At 37.5% G+C, this 23,606-nt stretch overlaps 1 protein-coding gene across 1 annotated transcript in view; it reads right to left on the bottom strand.

Annotated features, from left to right (window-relative positions):
• Positions 1–23,606, bottom strand: part of ADAMTS19 (ADAM metallopeptidase with thrombospondin type 1 motif 19) — a 263,593-nt gene that overhangs the window by 22,295 nt on the left and 217,692 nt on the right. The window contains exons 19-21 of the mRNA XM_018050709.1: positions 14,670–14,805; positions 9,084–9,288; positions 6,131–6,283 (exon numbers count right to left, since the gene is read on the bottom strand). Of these exons, the coding sequence (XP_017906198.1) occupies positions 6,131–6,283; positions 9,084–9,288; positions 14,670–14,805 (494 nt within the window). The remainder of the gene's footprint in view (positions 1–6,130; positions 6,284–9,083; positions 9,289–14,669; positions 14,806–23,606) is intronic.

Raw genomic sequence — 23,606 nt, 5'->3', positions numbered from 1 at the left:
TAGTAGGATATTTAATTTATTTACTGTTACTGCTAATAATTTCTTTAAATTTGAAAGGGAAATCCTTCTAACAAGTGATTGAGCTTCCTTCTACTAACCTGTAACAGCCCACTTAGTTTAGCTGTATTAGAAACCAGCAATCTATACATATATTCATTTGAATTCTGGAACATTCTGTAAGTTGATTGAGTTGGAGTGGGGTATACAAAGGACTGCATCAGTCCACCTATGTAAGAATCTGTAGTCAAAAGATTCTATCCTAGCCACTGGGTAACAAGAACTCCCTGTTCTTCAATTTTTGGATCTCGGTTTTCTTTCCTTTTTTTTTGGTTCCTTTTCTTTTAATGTAGCAACACTAGGCTGTAGAGATGCATGACTTAAAATGTGGTATCATCTAGTAATTTGTTTTAGGATATTCTTGATTGCTCTGATCAAGTTTTAAGTTTCCTTCATTGATTCCTAAGTTTTCCTTCAGTGAAATGTCTTATGTAATTATTCATAATTTCCTACAAACGGTGATAAGTCACAACTACCACTGTCAATGTTAATTGGAATGACAAGTTTCTATGTATAAAGCTGAAGGCAAATCATCAGGCCAAGGATCTATGAGATCTGGGAACAGGCAATCCGTCTTGGAGTCCACTGTAACAAACAGCAAGAAATAAAAGAATGTTTTCCAGGGACATGTGAAATGGTGCAAACCACCAAGCCACTTATTTATATTGACTGCTGACCAATCTGGATAAAGTGCCTGTTACGAATTGCTTTAACTTAATAATTATGCAGTATGAGACTACTTTAAGGTTCTATATCTTGATTACGCAAAGAGCATTACTTAAAGTACTGGCAAGATTTACATGATAATTTAAGTCTCTTTTTGAACTTCTTTTAAAAAATTAGATAGGTAATGACACAGGAAATGGCACACTTATTTCCCCATAGTTATTACTGAGTCCAATACTGAGCCCACTCCAGTACTCTTGCCTGGAAAATCCCATGGATGGAGGAGCCTGGTAGGCTGCAGTCCATGGGGTCGCTAAGAGTCAGACACGACTGAGCGACTTCCCTTTCACTTTTCACTTTCATGCATTGAGGAAGGAAATGGCAACCCAGTCCAGTGTTCTTGCCTGGAGAATCCCAGGGACGGGGGAGCCTGGTGGGCTTCCGTCTATGGGGTCGCACAGAGTCGGACACAACTGAAGCGACTTAGCAGCAGCAGCAGCAGCAGCAGCAGCAGCAGCAGCAGCAGCAGCAGCAGCAGCAGCAGCAGCAGGACAATATAATACACCAGGTGGATTTTAATGGTATTTGAAGCATATGTATTCAGAAAATTATTCTGACTAAAAATAATCCAGATATATTCAAGTCTTTCACAGTTACAGAAATAAATTATCAAGCAATCAATATGATTTGAGTATTATTTACAATGCTTCTCAGAGAAAATATAAAAAAACATCATATAATGCCATTTTGAGACTGCTTTAGAAAATCTTTACTATGAGAATGATCTCAAAATAAGTAGGATTCCTATTAACAAAACTGTTATTTTCTAAAGTATTTATTTATTTGGTTGCTCCAGTCTTAACTGTGGCATGTGGAATCTTTAGTTGTAGCAAGTGGGATCCAGTTCCCTGACCAGGAATCAAACCCGGGCCCCCCTGCCTTGGGGGTGTGGAGTCTTAGCCAATGGACCACCAGGGAAGATCCAACTTAAATGTTATTTTTATAGTTAGAAAGCAGGTATTAGTTTGATGTAATTCCCCTATTCATTAGAAAAAATGACCTTTGTTTTTAGATTCTTCTTCTATTCAAATGAATATACTGAATACAACTGTGGTTTCCTTTTGCAGGTAAGTTAAAAATAACTCACCATACCGCAAGCTTAAATATTTACTACTTCTAAACAAAGCTATACCATATTACCTGTATAATTAAATCACTCAGAATGATTTCTTGTGCTTCCACTGCATTATTTTCAATTATATAATTACAAAAGACTCACACTCTCCTACCCAAAACTCTATTAATAATGTCATAATTTGGAATGTGGCCAAATCTAGTCACCTTCTGGAATTTTAAAGGGTTATAGTAAGTTTAAATTGTACAGTATGTATGGAATCCAAGAATAAGCTACAATTATGTGCAATTCCAAGGTGTTTTGTTTGGTCTTTAAAGTTCACTTGAATACATATAAATCATTTCTTAATACTGTACAGAAAAATTTATTCTATAAAAACTTGATGAAGGACCAAACTCTGTATAGAAAGTAGATAAAATAATACTCTTTTATTTGCTTATCTATTGGCCTCCAATAATGAAAACGAGAAGTTTCAGAATTTTAAGTAAAGGCAGAAAGATCAAATTCAGCCAGAAAATATGGCATTTCATTAAGCATAAGAGACTACATTATTTTTTTCAAGTCAGTGTTCTATGCTTAGGACAGTTTAAATGAGTAAATACAGATTTATAATGCCAGGAAACAGATGGGTCATGTTTTGCTTTCCCAGGAAAGACCCTAAGGCCGAATATATATCAGAATGTGGCATATGAGTATTTCAACAGTTAACTCAAGCCAGAGCAAAGCAACCAGATTGTTTTTGCCTTATTATTGCCAACTTTCTAGTCTCGATGAAATAAACATTAGCAATGTTTAATAAAGGCCATATTACATCTACTTTGAAATCAGAGCTAACAATTACATGATAGGAAATTTTTCTTTGGGTATACCTGGATTTATACCTTTTTTCCTCTCAGCTGAGAGCAATTTTTCCCACTGTGTACACAAAATCATTACATTGTAAATGCTAGGAATTATATAGGCTGATATAAATGCTGTGAACACAGTTTGAGGTATAAGCCATATTCTTAGTAACCCTCCATTTAGCCAATATTACCTTGGCTCAACAGTGGTCAGTGGCTTTTAGACAGTGGAAAAATCTGAGAACATATACATATTTTACTGAATTGCTAATGATTCATCAATATTATTGAGAGAAAAGCAGGATTTCAGAGCTTAGACCTTATGGAGAGTCCACTGAATAAACCTGATTAAAGCCAACCCAGGATTTAATTTTAAGTCCATTTAGGTTTATCAAGGGTTTAAAAAAATTAGTAGAATTTGAATGAAACTGACAGATTAACTGAAATCAGAGGAGCACAGAAATTGACCCATAATTGCACACATCTTGTTGTTATTCGGATTCCAGGAACACAGCTGATAAAAATAAGAGATCTATGTGTTTCCTCTGTCCATGAATGCTTTAATCACCAAAACTTAATAATCAGAGCACCATTCTTTTTTTTTTGGTAATTATTTTGGGATGGTCTTCATTTGAACATGAAAGTGATACATTAAGGGTAAAACAAGAGGGGAGAAATCAATAAAGCTTGCATGGAGCCACTGGCTTTAATTTGTGCATGCTGTTTGAAACTGTTAAGACTAAAAAAAAAAGAAAGAAAGAAAACAGCTTCAAGGGAAAGAACAGACATTCATAAAAAGAATAGAAAATACAGTATAACTGGATCTTCTACATAAGCAAACTGCAACAAACAAAGGTTAAAAGTCACTGAGTAAAAATGAGTATTTATTAGATCTATCCATTACTTTTTTACTCAAAAAGGCTATTCTAGCTAGGTAGCAATGGAGTAACATAACAAAGATGAATTTAAACAAATTCAGCACAAGCCTATTTAAAAACTGTTGTTTAGTTGCTAAGTCATGTCTGACTCTTTTGCCATCCCATGGGCTGCAGCACGCCAGGCTCCTCTGTCTGCGGGATTCTTCCGGCTAGAATTCTGGACTGGGTTGCCATTTCCTCCTCCAGGGAATCTTCCCTACCCAGGGATGGAACCCCCATTTCCTGCAGTGGCAGGCAGGTTCTTTACCACTGAGCTACCAGGGAAGTCCTACATACATGTAAACTGTGGTAAAATTGAAAAAAAATTTTTTTCAGGCTTAGCACAAATCAACGTTTTCTATGATCTCCCCAGTTAACTTTGATTTGGCTTAAGATTTGACCAGAGGCCACAAAACAGGCACACTTATTAATCAACTGCAATAGTATTTGTCATATAAATAAGATTTGCTAGCCTTATTTCCATATGCAGCAATGTGGGAGCTTAGCATTCTGGGTCACAGATTATAATATCTGGACCTTCTATTTTCTGTAATAATTTTGCTTTTTGTAGTTAACTAGGGTTATCGCTTAGAATATTTCTATTAATGAAGTTGGAAGAATATTGCTCATTTATTCGAGTCATTTTAAAACTTTTTCTTAGAGCAGAATTATTTCGTTTTGGGAAAACATCTAGAATTTCGCTAGCCAAAACAAATAAACACAAGATTTCTACAACTGATAGGGAGCAATAGGTGATCCTCCTCACACTCCCGCAAGGAGTACATTCATTTCCTTAACCTAGTTTAAACTTTCAGTGTCAAATGAGGTGTTAATATAAAAATGGATCAAAAATCACGGTGTTATCTATTTTCCTTATTTCACTCTTAAGGAATCAGACACAGAAGCAGTCAATGAGGGAGTCCTAGCTGTACCCCATGTTCTTGACTTGCAAGCCATATCTTTCCCCATCACTCTATTTGTCTCTTAGAAGTGGGAACTCTAAAGCCTGAACATGAAATTAATTATTTATGGTCAATTTAGAATTCTCTTTTGTCTAAAAGTTACCTACTCTGAAGTGTGAAGTTTCCTTATATGGTTCACCAACTAAAAGCTGCAGGGATTGGGTTATTTCCTAATTCGGTAGTCAGGGACAGATTTACATTGTTGACAAATGTACCCTGTAGAGTCCCAATGTTCAAAGATGGGGAAACAATATAGTTCAGTGAGAATTCATAAGCAAAGTTAATATACAAACTTTCATTGGAGAAAAAAGGCATGAAAAATCATAAGAAAATAGATTTTAAATGTCATGGATTTCTTTTTGAGTAATAATAAGGAGGCTGACTAACTGAAGAAAGTTGTAAAATGAAAATATTTCTTCCAGAATATCCTTTAGGTTTATTCATGAACAGCTATCACTTGCCCCTCCATGCCTGGCCCCATGGCAGGCACCATTTTTTTTTTTTCATTTGTAATACAGCAGGGAATTTATAACAGTAGATTTATTATGTCTATTGTAAGCCTTAGAACATTAGATCCATGATAACAGGTTCAATATAGCAAGGCACAAGGGATCATCTGACTAAAACTTCTAAAAGTTAGTATTTGACAGCTATTTTCACTCAGATATGATCAGAATTGTATCTAAAAACATGGGATTTATTAATACTTTAAGAGTGAATATTTGAGCTATTTTCTACAACCCATAAAGTTCTTAATTCATAAATTTTAAGTATTACCACTAAGATGAATAAACTCACTGTTCACCTGCGAACAAAATTGTGTCTACCTGATCTGACTAAAGGACTTCAAGAATTCTTCTCCTTTCAATTTCTTCTATGTACAATCCAAAATAATGGTGGGGAAAACAATATCCTTTACATATTAAGATGGGAATTCTCTTTGTTTGGTTCTGTCATTATCTACCTTACTTATATTTCAAAGGAACTTATCTGTTAGTGTTCTACTCACTAGACAAGTTTTATACAAAAAATATTCTGAGCAAAATAAGTATCAACAATACGAGCAGCAAAACAATAATAATATAACACTTGTCGAGAGCTTCCTTTGTGTCAAAAATGGTGTTCAGCACTTTACACATTTCTATCTTACTGATATTATTATTTAGAACAGCTTTATAGAGTCATTATCACAGACAGAAAAACAGGATTGGGACCTTAGTAATTAATACTCTTGGCTCAGTGGTGAAGGATTCACCTGCTAATGCAGGACACGTGGGCTCTATCTCTGGGTTGGGAATATACCCTGGAGGAGGAAATGGCAACTCACTCCAGCATCCTTGCCTGGAAAACGTCATGGACAGAGGAGCCCAGGGGCTATAGTCCAATGGGTCGCAAAGAGCCAGACATGACTTTGCAGCTACACACGTACATATGTAATGCTCTACCTTACCTCTATCTTCTATGCCTCCTGTACTTCATACCGTGTGGTTATAGTGCTCAGGGCAATGCTGACATTAGGGAAACTTTGAGAATGTACAGAAAGGTTCTCACCTTAGACCAGTCACCCATCCGCCACACGTAGCATTTGGAGTAATCCTCACAGTCTTCAGCCTCCCTGGGTCGGGTGGAGAGGACACATTTCTTTCTAGGGTTAGTACACCTCACAGTCCGATGACGTACACCTTTGCCACACTTGACCGAACACTGGAAAATAACATCAGAGACTGTGGATAAAGCTGGTGATTAGAAGATATAGACTTGATGATCAAATTACATTAGGAACTGGTTCTTATCTCTCATACACCTATCACCTACACAAAGGCCAGAATGAAGGCTATGCCTTAGCATCAGAGGCCAGACAGTACTTCAGGCACAGTGCTAGAAATGAATGGGTTTCAGAAACACAGGACCATTACTACAGAGAGTTCTACAACACAGTGAGTGCTTATGAAAGACAGATAAACAGTGGTCAAAGTGTAAACACTAACCTAATAACTGACATCAAATTATCATATATAATTATGTAAGGAAATTCATTTTATTTTTGGTGAAGACTTAGTTTGTGTTAGCCTTAAGAAGTGCTTGTAAAAAAATGACAATTTCTAAGAGGATATAAAGTTAAAACAGAGCATATGTAGCAAAAACAAAAGTTTCTTTACATAATTATATACTTCTAGAAATCATCATTCTAAATGGTTATTTGGATTGAAAATATAATTCAGTTTAAAAAATTCAGTTCATCTCATGAATAACTAATGCTTGATTAATGATGTGATATAACAGGTATAAGGCCTGTAGGATATAACTGACCTTCTCTTACATTCGTGCTCCCCATTAAGTAACATGTATAAAGCTTCCCAGTCTTACAAGAGTGTGCAGCACTGATTATATGGACACAGGAACCAAAATGCCATTGGGTATGACAGCTGAGAGGAAGGAAGGGACGAGAGACATGGCAAAACTTGAAAACTCCAATTTATATTTATATCTGGAAAAGTTCCAAAGAAAGAGCTACAGCGAAACAGCAAGGATGTAGCCGCAGATTCCAGCAGTTGTTTTTCTGAACACTGAAGCATAGAACTCATGAGATTTTAAATATAATACATTTGGCACAAATGAGTCATTGTCTCATAATTTTTAGTTTGCATTTGAATGTCTTGAGTTTTAAGGCAGACTACACGTGTGATTTGGTATTTTAATATTTACATTAATTTTTTTTTCCAACGGGGCTTCCCTGGTGGCTCAGCGGTAAAGAACCTGCCTGCAAGCAGAAGCCGCAGGAGATGAGGGTTTGATCCCTGGGTCAGAAAGATCCCCTGGAGAAGGGAATGGCAACCCACTCCAGTATTCTTGCCTGGAGACTCCCATGGACAGAGGAGCCTCGCAGGCTACAGTCCATGGGGTTGTAAAGAATCGGACATGACTGAAGTGACTTAGCACATTTTTTCCGATGGAAACTAATCCTGTTCTATAAATTCAATTTTTATATTAAATAAAAACAAAAGAGACATTTTAAAAATTGGTATATTACTTTGAGACATATTATTTCTCCCATCTGGTGCCAAAAATCTGTATGTTAGAACATTGCTGACCTAATCCCTCCTGACGAGTTTGCAAAAGCGTTACACTTAAGCTGAAGGTAGGGTATTTCTGTTTCTCTGATGTTCATGTGAATCGTTTCTCCAGACTGAACTGATCCATTTTGATGTAAAACTGATAAACATCATACATGATGAAGGATCTTTTCAACAAAATCTTTTTTTTTTTTTTTAATGAATGAAACATTTATTAATCCAGCATAACTTGTTCTAATGCTCCGTGTTGGCAGCCACCACCTGTCTGGAAATTTTGTCCAGACCCCTCTGTCCCTGAGGTGTTCAGTTTGCAACCCCCTTCTTCATCCTTTTCTACCATTTTCAGCCCCGCCAGGGCTTTGAGGACCTGGAAGGCTATGCTCTTGGAGTCTCTACTGAAAAGGCTAGTAAAGCTCAGAAATAAGACAAGAGAAAGATATACTATTTGCAAGTGTGGTTTTTTTTTTTGGGGGGGGGGTTGGGTTAACTGAAGAATATCCCCAAACCTTATTATCTAAGCACTCTGTCCTCAATTTTCAAATGAATGGCTACTTGCTGAAATGCAGCTTGGCATTTTCAGTCTGTCATTTTTACATCCCAACCAATATTTTGAAATTAAGCATATGAATGTTTCGGCTATGGGTGTGCATGCACATGTGTCTTTGCACACGTATATTCATACACAAGTGTGAGGGTGTTCGTGTGCGTGCACCCACAAGCCCACCTAAAATGCCTTGGAGCAGCCAGGAAATATAAGTAACAACTGGTGTTAATCATCATGAAAAGACATGTACCCTGATAACAAAATAAGCAAACAGTTTGGCATGGGTCAAAGCTGTATGCTACACGTTATAAGCTGGTGGGTACATATGCGGTGTTAGGTAGTGCTGAGGTCAAATCTCAGGTCCAGCACTTAGTAGGACTTTGAGTAAACTAATTTCTCTGAGCTAAAGTATTATAAAATGGTGAAACTTAACTTTTCTGCATTGGTGATTAAATATCAAAAAGTTACTAACTATGAGGTAAAAACAGAAGCCCTGTTCACAAGAAATGACTGGTAAATGTTAATATCCTTTCTTCTGCTTTCTCTTCTAAATGCTCAGAGATATACAATGAGTCAATGTGCATTTGCATATGTGCCCACTATAGAGTATACTTATGGCACAGAAATAAAAAATCTGGATTCTAAAATGTACACAATATACGCTCATGATTTTATTACGATACTCACAGTATAAAGAGTAAATCGGTTTTTTCCTACTTTCAAAATTATTTGAAATAAATGTATTCCTTTTAGCACCAGAAAAATCAATAAACAGTATTAAAACTGCCATGCAGAGAGACTCTGATTTTGATACAATACAACCTTATACAGGCTGAAAGTCAGAAAGGCAGAAGAAAGCGGAGAAGCATCGGGGCAGAGACCATACCTCGGACCACACGCCCGCCTCCCACACGGTCATGCAGTCCTGGCCCTCGCAGCGCTGGGCGGAGGCAGGCTTGGGCCCCGCGCAGTCCCTCTCCCGGGCTCTGGTCAAGGTTCCATTGCTCAGCTGTTGGGTACAGGCCACTTGTCTGCTCTGCATCCCTTTTCCACAAGTTCGTGAACAGGGGGTCCATTCTGTCATCATCCATCTAAAAGTGAAGCAAGAGTCAGTGAGACAAACTAAAAGATATCTACCTACTGTATATTTTGACATGGTTAGAATTAGCAGAATGCAATACATTAAGTTTATACCACTGTAGTTTTTTTAAACTAATATTTGAGTTTTTTCCTACAATACCAAGGCTTTCTATTGCTTTGAATTCTCCATACTTTTTACCTCAGAGCCTTGTTCTCATTAGACTCTCAAAGGACTTATCAGACTCAGGCCCTGTCATATTGCATGCTTTGCTGGCTACTGCCTGTCCTATTGCCATATTGAGGGATCTAACGAGAATAAAATTGCTAACATAAATGAGTTTGTTCCTCTTCTCTGCACTTAGAACCTTCACAATAACCCCACCTGTTAAGTTCTACAACTTCTGTGGGCATTTACAGAAGGGAAACTGAGGCAAGGGAAGGTGTAGTGACTTCCCTAAGGTTATAAGGTTGTGGAGTCAGAAACTGAAATGAGACTGCCGACTACCTCACAAGGGGACTCGTGCAGTTATTAGCAAATAAAAGAAGCCTGTCTTGGAGAACCCCACTTACCTGGGGGAAGCAATCACTAACTTATTATGCCCATCACCTGCAACCATGTTTTTGTGTCTGGGGTGGACCCTCCAGGGAGGGTCAAAGTCGCTTCTTTAGGCTAGCTGATATCTTGTTACAATGTGATCATTAGCATCGAAGTGATAGGCTACATGCAAAGTTAGCTGATTTTAGAGGTTCTCAGGACTCCAATATTATTCTCAGATTTCACTGATTCTGCCAATTCATATGTATTTTAATACATAGATGAAGACCCTTTTTCCAAACAACCATTATGGGCAGTGATACATCTCTATGCCACTTCCATTTCTAATGAACTGGGATCAACCCTGAGGACCACTCATTCAAACACCTCCCCAAATTTATTTCAGGAAGGAACCAAGGCCTATGACAGAAAAGTGATTCATAAAATTTGGTATCTGCATGATTCCTGTCAAAAAAAAAAAAGCCCTCTGGGCCTTTCGGATTATTTAGATAACCTTATAGGGGGATTTTGGGATTCCCAGTTGGTGCTAGTGGGAAAGAACATACCTGCCAGTGTAGGAGACATAAGAGATATGGGTTCAGTCCCTGGGTTGGGAAGATCCCCCAGAGGAGGGCAGGGCAACCCACCCCAAAATTCTTGCCTGGAGAATCCCATGGACAGAGGAGCCTGGTGGGCTACAGTCCGTAAGTTCACAAAGAGTCAGACATGACTGAAGCGACTTAGCACACATGCACATAGGGGGACTTAAATCCCTTACTAAATGATCTACATAACACTATAGCACAGGGCAATCAGAAGCCACGAGCGTCATGCTGGGTTCCTTACTATCCATATTCGTGAAACAGTACTTAGCAGCTGCTAAGGTTCCATGTTTCTCATTTGTTAGTGTTTATTATTATAGTGTCTGACATACAAAAGGCATTGAGTATATAGTATGTTCTATACATATATTAGAGATATTTATAATTATTCTTACATTTCTCTATGTTTATCTTAGAACATAAACCATATGCTCAACTGACTTCTAGACCTTTCTATTTCACCTTATGGAACTTATTTCTGAGGCATCCACAGCCTAGATCCTTAACATCCAGGTCCGAGACCCTTCCTCCTGGAGTACTTTCTCCATCCATCCCACAAGGACTCTGTCACCTCTGCCCTCGGTCACCTGGCTTGTGGCAATGCTCCAAAGTTTGAGAAGTCACACGCTCATGCCATCTAGTTTTTGCATCTGTATAATGGCTCAATCCTAAATGAGTCTATGCTCCTATTTCTAAAATAGAAGAAAACATCACAATAACATTTGCACTCCAATATTGCCTCTAAGAAAGCTCCTGTCTGCTCGTCTACCAAGTACGATGCAGACCTACCAGTTTGCTATGGAGTCCCCTAGTGGATTTTTCCTAAAGTGAATATTTATCTTCCAAGTTTATTTCAGTTTCTGCTTCATCTTTCCCCACAAGAATACCTAGGCTATAAGAACAATATAAACCCATCTATATGTCTTGCCCCTAAACTAGGGAACCAACCATGGAACTACAGAAGACAGTACTGAAAACAGAAGTATTTACAATTTCATGAAATCTCAAATTTTTTAAATAAAATAAATTTTAGAGATCCATAGTGCAACAATAAAAAGTCACTTTTTTTCATTCCTTGGAAAACTGCTGAAAAATAAGGACCAAAACATGCAACACGCTGTAATGAAGGGAAACATTTTGTATCTTATAATTCATCTAATTTGGAATTCTCTCATTTTCTTATCTGCAAAACTACTGCTTACACACCTAGTGCATCAGTGTATTTTCTATACGGTGCACAAGGCTATATCAGGCTATTTGGTGACTTTTTCAATAAATGTCAATAGTGATTAGAATGTTTCTCACCACAGTGGGGGAAAAAAGCAAGAGGAATGAAACTTGTGCTATGGCAATAAGTCTTGGCAAGTATTCCTGTGATGATGACTCATAATTGCCGCATCCATTTATTGCTTTTCAATATTTTGGTTAACCTCACTGACATTGCTTCCTGGTGGTTAAAATACACCACCTCCTTTTCCAAGGGAAACTAGACAATAATCTCTAACAAAAAGAGAGATTCCAGTCTCCAGCTGAAAAAATTTTTCACTCAGAAATGTACTGGCCTTTTAAAACCATTCATTTTACCAAGTCATTATCAAGGCATTTTCCCCCCCAAGATAGCTGAGGTCAGTGAATGAACAATAACTGGCCTGTACTTTACACTCCGATTCTTCACAGACCCAGTATGGAAGTGACAAAATGTTCTAGAGTCCTCAAATCCAGTTCATTCAATGTTCCCGACAGACCAGAAAAAGCCACTGCTCTTTGACCCAGATGGGAAAGCTATATGGTATATAAAACAAATGCTGTTTTGAAACATTTTAATAAATTATTTAACACAAGATAAAGTAGCATTTGATGTCTATTAAAAGGGATGAAAACAAAAAAGATAATTCTTAGGAATAGTAATAATAACAACAAAAAATCCAAGTTCTTTAGCTGACAAGGCAAAAGCTAAAAATTTAGCTTCTGTATCTATCTGCTTAGCAACGAATGAAAAAGAACCAAGGACCTGACTCTAGGCAACAATATTTCCCTAGGCCACCCTTTCTGTTGATTAGTACCCTGCCTTACAAAAACACTTAATTGGTTCACCCACAGAGTTAGGATTAAAAGAATATAGTCTGGCTGGAGCAAAGGGACTGTTAAGCATTACTGAAAGTACTTTAGTATACTTTTTTCTTTTGGATATTCTTTTACATATTAATATTCTATTCTTTAGGAGCATGTTTTTCCCTGTCAGGGAGGAGGGTAGGGCTGTTAAGAGCATGAATGCAAAGGAAAGAAAAAGTAGTAATCAGCTTTTGATACCTTAAATATACTGAGTCTACAGAAAAGCAAGTCTTGAAATTTCAGCTTTGTAGAGGAAGACAAGATTATCCAAATTATTTAAGCTCTCATTAACATGCTGCTGCTAAGTCGCTTCAGTCGTGTTCGACTCTGTGCGACCCCATAGATAGCAGCCCACCAGGCTCCGCCATCCCTGGGATTCTCCAGGCAAGAACACTGGAGTGGGTTGCCACTGCCTTCTCCAATGCATGAAAGTGAAAAGTGAAAGGAAGTCACTCAGTCATGTCCGACTCCTAGCGACCCTATGGACTGCAGCCCACCAGGCTCCTCCATCCATGGGATTTTCCAGGCAAGAGTACTGGAGTGGGGTGTCATTGCCTTCTCCCTCATTAACATAGCATGAGCCAGATATGGATAGTTTTGCAATAAGCCAGAAACAGAGGGAACTCGGATGTGGTGCTACATCTGATGGGGGAAGGTGGAGGGGAAAAGAGAAACCAGAACTGAGCATTAGCCTGTGTGACACTAATTCCCAGAGAGATTACTGAAGACAGAAAAAGCCTAAATATAGTTAATTGGCAGCTCTCCTGTTCCTTCTCCTTTAGCTCCCCATACATTATGGTGGAAGGTCACGAGGAAGCTTATCTTAGAGAGTGCCCCAAAGCTACGAGTTCTCTGAATATCTGAGTTGTGGGATGTATACATTCACTGTGACTCCACTGCAGAAACTACTGGGACAGGAGATCAATCGTGACTCCCTAAGAACTCATGCATATACCCTTACTCACTGAGCTTCAACAAATCTCTGAGTGTCAGGATAGAATAGAAGTCTCTATTTCCAGATTCTAGAGAAATCAAGTCAGCCTCAGACTCTTTTTGTCACTCTGTCCTTCAAAGCTGTGAGGACGAATGACACTGGGGCCACTCAAGCCCAATATCAATTTTTATATGAGAGCACAGTAATTTTTCAGGAGCCCTGTGCCAGAAACCATTCTGCACAGTCTTGCTGCGAGCCTGCTCCAAAGTCATGCTTAGGTTCCATTCACCCATCTCTGCTGGTTACTGAGGGGTATCCTTCCTTCTACATCACTTTAAGCTGCTCAGCATGGGCTGTTCTATCCCCTACTCATGGGTTTCTTGCCTGCTTTGTTGCTTATTACTCACTGAGAAAGTCACAGGGGACCAAAGGAACCAATTTTCTAATAACTTGGACCTAGGTCAGGAATCTGGTGATCAGAGATCAAGAATCAAACAGTTTGTCTCTGGGGCAAAGAAGTGAGAATCTAAACTTGGGGGCTGGAAGGACCAAATGCTCTCATTGCTGTGTCAGGGACTGGGTCCTGGTCAGTCCCACTTTGGTTTATATCATCATTGGCAGGTCCTAACATATCATTTTGGAGAATTTAGGAATGACTAGTTGAATTCAGTCAAATAATCAGATTTCTGAAGAGGTGACCAATAAGTTACCAAATAATTTTAACTACTCCTTCCTTATTCAGTTAGGAGTTGTTTACACACTGTGAACAATAGATAAAGCGGACATCAAGCCTAGCCTTGCTTCTCCAACACTCGTTCCCTAGAGTTGATTACGCACCCTTCTTGCTGCTGCTAAGTAGCTTCAGTCGTGTCTGACTCTGTGCAACCCCATAGATGGCAGCCCACCAGGCTCCCCCGTCCCTGGGATTCTCCCGGCAAGAACACTGGAGTGGGTTGCCATTTCCTTCTCCAATGCGTGAAAGTGAAAGTGAAGTTGCTCAATCATGTCCGACTCCTAGGGACCCTGTGGACTGCAGCCTACCAGGTTCCTCCATCCATGGGATTTTTCAGGCTAGAGTACTGGAGTGGGTTGCCATTGCCTTCTCCTTTCTTAGACCTTGCTTATTCAAAGCCTTTCATTTTGGTACACAACACATTGCACTGCTTTTAAGAAACTGTGATTCTTTATTGAGTGGGGAGACAGGTTTACCTTGTTTGGCATGGCTGCTCATTGCACTTGCGAATCTGTGGCTCTGGCTTTGTTAAGTACTTGCATTTCTTGTTATCCACAATGCTGATATTTTTGTTCATGATTTTTGTGCAAGACACTGTTGTTTTCCTTTCTCCTGAAAAGAGCAAATAAACGTAGAAAGAATTGTTATTATAGGCCTCTATGTGATGGATTTAGGAGGTGTTCTTAGGCTTGTACTTTTCATATTTTATACAAATTTTAGATTAGATCAATGAAGATGATATTATTTATAATTTGCAAAACAAAATGTATCTCTAGCCTTAAGTAAGATGAATAATAATTTTTTTAATTGTTAGCAACTAAATGGCAAGCTTTATAATACAAAAAGATTATGGTAGCATAAGTTGATAAGACATTAATTAAAGACACTGATAAAGGACTGTATCATCTTTTAGCATTCAGTGGTGGAAAGCTGTATTTTTATAAAGTCTCTGTGCTGTCACAAAAGCACATAAACACTCATAAATGTGTGAACATTTTATCATCTGGCTGTACACCATCGGGGGTAAGTTTTAGGAGGTAAGCTTATTTTGAGTATAACTCAAATCTTTTTTGTCACTTTTGGTAAAGAACCCAAGAATTCAAGAAATACTCATTCCCTAATGATTATCCTGTTCTCTAAGAAAAACCATGGCAGTTTTCCCATTTTTCACAAGATTTCAGAAAATGGGCTTTTTTCCTTTCTCTGGTAAGATGAAGTTTGATTATAAGAGGTAAAAATGACGATTTGTATGTGATACTCATTTCGCTCAGAACTTTGTAAGCACTTTTACTTGACAACACCTATATTATTTCATCTTACACTGAAAAAGCCAACTACATATGTGCTGATTCTGTTTTCCTAAAACAGTCTAAATATCTATCTAGGATTTAATAATCTAATGTAACTTGCTTGACCCTATAAAAATAATTAAATCAGTCAACAACTGTAAAGCCAGACAGGTCATGAGGATTAAGAAAAAAAAAAATCACAAGTCTTTGTGTCACTATTGAAAGGCCCATTAGTTAGGGTCCTATGACTGTCATGCAATAATAATTAGGAAACTCAGAGAAGCAGAAATGACTTACAATGTTACATTTTCTTCACAGAGAAAACCAGCCTTACTAGGTAGCAGTTACCTAAATGTGAGAACTCAGGAGATTTTTGGTCAACATCTGCCTAGTTTCCCTATGCTTCAGGTGCTCTTTTATGACCTGCCCCATATAATGAATAGATAGTACACAAATTTTGCATAATGCTAGCATATGTATGTATTATTTCTACATGACAATCATGCTTACCTAAAAGCAGGATTAAAATAAATGTTGCTTTTTTTGAAATACTTGTTTTAAAATCTAATTTAAAACCTCACAGGCATAAGGCACTCTTTTACAGAATAGATGGAGTTATCTAAATTAATTTAAATTGAATGCTTTTCACAACCACGGCACAGAAGGATGACAAACAGACAATATCCAGAAAGCTTTTGCTGAAATTCACTGTAGTCACGGAATGAATAACTCAGAGCTAATTATACTGCATTTTTTCCTTTACTCAGAAAGCATCTAACTTTAGTTTTGCTGGCCCAGAGGTGACATACTGAGCTAATGACAAAACTCTTTCAAGTACTGATATATCAAAAGAGATACAGGTATTGGCACCAATACATGGAGTGCCTTACTGGTGTTCTAACAAAACATGAAGCTGTGTGAATAAGAATTGGGACATTTCCATCCACACTGTAGCAAATAAGCTCACATCGTAAGTTTTTTGGCAGACAGAAGAGGGTTTAGCCCTACTTTTAAAAAATTTCATTGAACAAAAACAAAAGAATCAAGGGGGAAAAAAAAATCTAATGCTCAGCTACAGTCACATTATGCCTATGAAAATACAACCAGGATCCTAAGGCCATATGGAAATGTTATTGTTTGATTTTTTTCTTTTATATATTTTTATGTCCCAGCCAACACAGGAAATTTCCATTCTAGCATCTAATAGCAGTATTTACAATGCATCCAATACTGTGGAACCGAGGGACGAACAGAAAAGTGATGAGGTAACTGGCCTCCTGCCTGAATCTTGAGTAGATGCAAGCTGTTGACAGTGTATTATTTGCTTTATGGCAATTAACTTCATCTCTGGGTCATTCCCACTAAATTATTGTTGGGGAAATCTGTTTTGATGTTCTAAACTAATTATAAACAAAATACAATAACCATTACGAATTCATCTTATCACCAAATTTGGGCAAAATTTTAAAAGGAAGGGTAATTTTTATTTACTGATTCTTTGTTCTCTGAAGACAGTTAACAAAAACTACATATTATGTTATGTTCCTTCTTTTCCAGTCTCAGAGATAAGCTGGTATAATGGCTATTTTTACTAGAACTCTATTTCACTCAGGTAGATCACATTTCTAAAACCTGCATCATGTACGAGGAAACAGTTCGAGGAGTAGGTTGAGTATTTCAGGACGCATAAGTGAAATTCTCTACATGTTATAAGACATTTCAAACTTTTTTGGGAAAAGTTTACTTTTTAACTTTGAAATAATTTTTTACCCACATCTACTTTGGGAAATAAGAGGATCTGAATACCCTTTATCCAGTTCCCCACAGTGGTAGTGACTTGCAAGACTATACTACAGCATCCCTGGCAAAAGACTGACATTGATATTGTTAAGATGAGCAATATTTCCACCCCCGCAAGAATCCCTCAGTTACCCTTTTAGAGCCACACTCACTCCCCCTACCATCCACCAGTCAGTTAAGTCCTGGCAACTACTAGCCTATTCTCCATCTCTATGATTTTTTTCATTTCAAGAATGTTTTGAAAATATCATACTACTGGGGACTGATATTTTTTTCAACCCAGCATAATCCCCCTGGAGACTCATCTTTATTGTTCTATCAATCATTTGTTCCTTGTTATTGCCAACTGGTAATTCCTGCTGTGAATGGACCACAATTTATTCAACATATCATCCACAGAAAGGTAAGTACATTCCAAACTTTTTACTAAAATTGGGGAACTCTATATGAAAGAGACTATATGTATTCATTTGTCTTCACAATTTTCTCTTATAATTTTTAATTATACTAACAATGACTAGCAAGCAACTAAGCCAAAAGTAAAAATGATTAAATGAGGAAAAAGGTCTTTTCTCTGAGTAGAACGTAGACGGCTGCTTATTTTTCAAGCATACATTTTTTAACTTGAGCAGGTTCTAAAATCATGTCATGTCCTTTCATTCTTAGTCATTCTTCTTACATTTCTATAAAACATTTTTCCCCACACAGTTTGGGCTTAACATTAATAGGACAATTTCATTTTTATTTTAATGAAAAAAAAATGCATTCTGTATTGTTCCTAACTGATCTTGTCATTTACATACACACAAAAATTTAAACAGTATCCCCTAACTTTCAAGTGAAATTTAACTTGAGTGCCTAACACTTTAACTGGTCTGGCCTCTCTGTCTCAGAAACAGGAAAGAGTCTTTGCTTTGTTTTCCTGTTAACAAGGAACAAGATGAAACAACTGATGTGGGCTTCATTTTCCCTTCTTTTTACTGTTCCTCTTCAAGCAGATCCAGTAACCTTCCAGAACACCACACCTTTCTGCTAAGGAAGCTGAATGTCTGCTGCCACGGCACCCTTATGTGTGAGGAACTGAGGGTAGGGAATATCAGGCCCATTTTACAGAGGGGCAAACTGAGGCCAGATAAGTGACAAGACCTGTTTGTTCTCTTATTGAGAATATCAAACAACTTCATATCTGGTGTGTAATTCATCAGTCTTTATATTTTGAGTGCCTAACATCTTCACAAACTGGCTTCTACCTTTTTTGTCAAATAATTTCCCACAGCTTGATTCTCATATTTTGCACCTGACTAATAAACATTCCCAATAACCCCAGGGCCTTTGCACTTATGCATATCCCTGGAAGGCTTTCTACAGCTCTCCATACATACTCTGTATGGTGCTTTTATTATTATCTAACCCCTACCAGGGAGGACAGTAAATTCTCTAAAAATAAAAAGTACTCATCTCTGAATTATTCAGCAAAAGTACAAGTACAGTTGGTATTGGTAAAGGGATCACTAAATGAAATATAAACATGTAATTCAAGCCCAAAGAACTTGCCACAGTAAGAGGTTCATCTCAACACTGTGTTTCCTAAAATGGTAAAAAAATCATTTGCAAACTCAATGACCAATTATGGGGAATAATTATATATAGCAAATCAAACAAATGGATTATCATTTAGGTGTTACCATTCAAAGTTATAAAGAGTTTACATGAATATAACTTCCTATTAATTTAAGTAAAGAAAGTAGGACATGAAATGACATGAAATATTATTGAATCTAAATAATGCAGAGAAGAACAAACATATATTTTGGTGCATTTTCTTTGGCTAATAACATTTACATTGGTACAGGCAAAGTGCCTGTGAAAGGGAAAAACAGAAAAACCCAGCACCCTTAATAAGATACAGGCATTTGTATACTGAGATATTGCCTCAATTTGGACCCAAAGGCTTGGGTGCATCCAGGGACTCTGGCCATGGCTAAGGAGAGCCATGTCTAGAGGATATCACAATGCAAGGCGAACAGCATAAAAGTCGTAAGTTAGCAGGATTTGGATTAATGTGAAGAATGTGGAATGTTGACTTGTTTTTTCCCTTTTCAAAGTGTATCTGTTCAGATTTTCTAAAAGCATATTTAACTCTTCATTTATTTCAAAACAGGTTATTAAATTTGAGGGCCTTCACTCTAGGTTTTATGTCATTAATTCACCTACTAGATTAAAAATGAGACTTAGAGTAATGCAGTTACTGTATGTGGTATGCAGAATGCGGATTTCACAGAAAAACCTTCAGCTATTATGGAATTATAGGTCGCTGCTGCCTCTGAAGATCAAGACCATTTCAAACAACCTTTTATTAAAAAAAAAATCCTTTATCCACTGACCTGTACTTTTGAGGTACCAAAATAAATTTAAAACATTTCTTCAAAGATTTTTTTAGATATCTTAGAACACCAACACAAAGTAAATATTTACTTCACAAATATGTTTTAAGATGTTTGAAAATAAAAGGACCAATATCAATGATCAGTGCTGAAGTACAAAGTGATACATCTATTCGAAGTTTTCTAGGAGTATGATTCGAATTTGCAAGATTGTGATGAAAAGTGTACATGTTAAAAACTGCTGGAAAAATTTACTTAAGATCATCAGCATTACTGGTATTCTAAAGTAATATTTCTTCTAAAAGAAGAAAATTTTCTATCTCAGACTTTTCTTTTAATAACTTGTATCAATAAATTAATAGACACATAATAAAGAAACTCTAATGGGTTATTTTGAAACTTAGATAGAGACACTGATATAAAAGATCATGATAATAAAAATTTAACTACTGGAAACTAGGTATTTAAAAAAAACATTAATTGTTCCCACTTATTGCTGGAATGTAGTTCCTTAAAATTGTGTTAAAAAAACACCTTATGTCAAACACTGAAATTGTATACTGCCCTGTATACAATTTGCTCTTTTTTGCTTAATATTTCTATGAGGTAGAATAGTCCTATTATTCTTCTTTGCTGCTGAAGATAAATTTTGCCTGAATCTGTTTCCAATGTTCTGTGCTTTGAACTTACTTTCATTTAATTCATGAATATGCTGAAAGGTTACAAAGCTCTTTCTGGCTATAAAATCGACAAAACAGAGTCAGAAATGATGCGATTCTTGAAACCCTGTCCATCCACTTTATTTATGAACTGCAAAGGAAAATAATATCCAAATGCCCAGAAACATTTTGGCACTGAAATGAATATACATTCTATTAACATAGTCAGAGATAATTGAAAACTGTTGGCTAAACACAATGGAACAGATCTGAGAGAGAAGGTCTGTTCAAGTGCAAGTCATATAGAAGTTGCTTATAATTAGGACTTTTATAAAATAAGCTGTTTGAAATAAAAGTAAGGACATAGCTAACTTTGTATTTAACAGATTAAATAAAACATCTCTTTGAATCCAAAGAAAACCTATGTAATCTTTTTAAGGGACATGCTATATTTTGTGGGATGAAATCACTAAATCCCTGAGCTGTTCCTGAAGGAAGTGTATGACAAAGAGGAAAGAAGATCTGAACTCAGGAGTTCTGGATTCTAATTTTGGCTCCACTCCCACTGGACATGTGACCATGCAAAAGCACTTAATTTCTATGCACTTCGATTTTCTCACATTAATAATTACACAGTTATGCTTAAGAATATCTAAAAGCCCGTCTGACTTTGAACCTAAAGTAACTTATACTGAACTTCCATTTCTTAAAGCCTAGCAAGTGACAAAACATATTCTAGGCTGTATGATTTGGGGAAAAAAAAAATTAACCCCCCAAATTTTCTTGTTTAAACTGAAGACTGACAAGTTCTGTATGTTTACTTCTGAAGCTTTTACTAGACCACAATTATAGCAGAATGAAAAAAAAAATGAGGATAATAAAATTCACTGGGCAAATATTTTCCTGTCTAGAGTCTCAAATGTAAACAGATTTTAATGACTGCCTTTCGGTGCAGTAATAGGAACCAGCAACATTTTCATTGCTCAGTTTCCTCATGACCCACCATGGGACGGTGGCTGGTCATTCTTGTCTGAGTTATACTAAGGAAGAAAGAACTCTGTGAATTTTCACTTTAAATGTTTGTTTCTATCTGTGTTTTGCTTTTTTATGGAGAGGGGATGTGAAGCAGAGCCCCTTAAGTGCTATGGGCCCTGGCATCAGTAAGAAATGGGTGAAGTGGAGGCACAGGAATTTGGGTGTACTTGGGAGCATCAGCAGGAGAGGACCAGAGGAGACAGGATCGAAGTCACATGGTGATAATGGGGCCCTGAAGAACTATGGCCAATGAAAATTCCATTGTGCCAAGGATGACTGCTACAAGCTTTTAAATTGTGACTAGAAATTCTTTTGTTATAATTACTCTATAACCCCCAGGAGTAAAGCCTGCTCTGTATAATCATCCCCTCCCTGGCCTACCACATTGCCTTTACTCTGGGGCTGTGTGTTCCTGGAGTTCCAGAGTTCCAGGGGAGAGTCCCAGAGCTCCAAGTGCTCTAGCAAAAGCAGCTACTCCCCTGTCTCTGAAACTGGATGTTCCCGGTACCTTTTTCTCCTGTCTCCTGAAGAAACCATTTCTTGCTTTCTCCATGGTTGCCAGTGGGGTGGCCATTTTCTTGCTTACACTCCATACTTTTGCATCTAGAGGCAGACCATTCCCCCTTCTTCCTAAACGTACAGCTTTGGGGCAGGCCATGCGGTGCCATCCCCTTCTTGATGCAGCCAAACACCAACCCCTGGATCAATCTCTCTTTTCACTCTAAGAGTTCAAGCTCCTGGATTATTGTTCTATTTTCTAATACTGCTCCATATACATTTTTTTTTTAAGTTTTTGAACTTTTACTTTTGTATTGGGGTATAACCAATTAACAATGTAGTCATAGTTTCAGGTGAACTGCGAAGAGACTCAGCCATACATATACATGTATCCATTCTCCCCCAAACACCCCTCTCATCCACCCCTCCCACATAACATTGAGCAGAGTTCCATGTACTATACAATAGGTCCTTGTTGGCTATCCAATAACATAATTCTTTTTGTAATTACTATAGTCATTTGAATGATTCTTCAACACCAAGGACTCTCAGTTCCAGGCTCTCTTCTCATCCCAAAGATGTGTCCTTTCACTTCACTGAAGCCACTAACTCTCCTGGTCTTGTTATTACTAATAACTATATCCCCTCTATGGGAGAAGGAAATGGCAACCCACTCCAGTACTCTTGCCTGGAGGATCCCATGGAGGGAGGAGCCTGGTGGGCTACAGTCCACGGGGTCGCAAAGAGTCGGACATGACTGAACGACTTCACATACACATCCCCTCTATACTCTCAGCTCTGTTTTCTGTCACCATCTCCTGTAATTCCAGCCCTCTTCTTAAGTCTAAAAGTCTTCTGACTCTAAAAGTTCTTTAATCCCACCAGGCCCTAAAATTCATTAGTGCTACCACGATTTGACTGTCTTTCAAGTCCTTCATATCTTTGCTTTTCTCTGTATACAACTAAATTCCATGGCCAATCATTTTCAGCTCCTTACATACAACCCCAGGTCAAACGTATTCTCCTTTTATTATACTCACATGGCAATTCCGAAACTTACATCACAAGTACATCTCTGTGCTATACATACCTGGAGGGTAATGTACCACTCTGACATAAGTGTCAAGCTGAATTCATGAACTTCAACTTCAGATGGACCATCAGTGCTACCATATGGTCAAAACAAGTACCATTTCATTCATTTTCTTTTTTCCTTAAGTGACCACCTCACATTTCCTCTCTTTTCAAAATTCCAACATCTTTTCCACCTTTAGTCTCAGAAGAATGGACTATCTTGATAAAAATAGAATCAACCAAAAGGAGTACCACCGTAAGTTTCCAACAACTGATTTTGTTCAAAATACTGTCTTTTCTCCTGTTACTAGGCTATCTATACTTCTTTCTGAAGCCCTATTCTATTCCATCCACCTTGCCAACTTAAGACATTACTCCAGAAATGTTTTGTTCTCTCCTTTGCATCACTAGTTTTCTGTTCTGTTCTAGAAAACATACACTGGCAAGCAATCATGTATAATTCTCCCTATCAAAAAAACAATAAACTCTTTGACACATATTCCTCTCCAGTTAATGCCACATTTCTCTGCTTTATTCTTTCAACATTTCCTGTTACTGTGAATCCTTTCTTCAATTCATCACATGCCATTTTCTCTTGAATCCACTCCACTTAGTCTTCTGGTTACTTATTTTAATATGGTTTTTTTTTTTTTTTGGTTTCTTCTCATCTGAAC

This window comes from Capra hircus, chromosome 7 (genome assembly GCF_001704415.2).
Source record: "Capra hircus breed San Clemente chromosome 7, ASM170441v1, whole genome shotgun sequence".
NCBI lineage: Eukaryota > Metazoa > Chordata > Mammalia > Artiodactyla > Bovidae > Capra > Capra hircus.
Note: the sequence above shows the minus strand (reverse complement) of the source record. Positions and strands in the feature narration are given on the sequence as shown.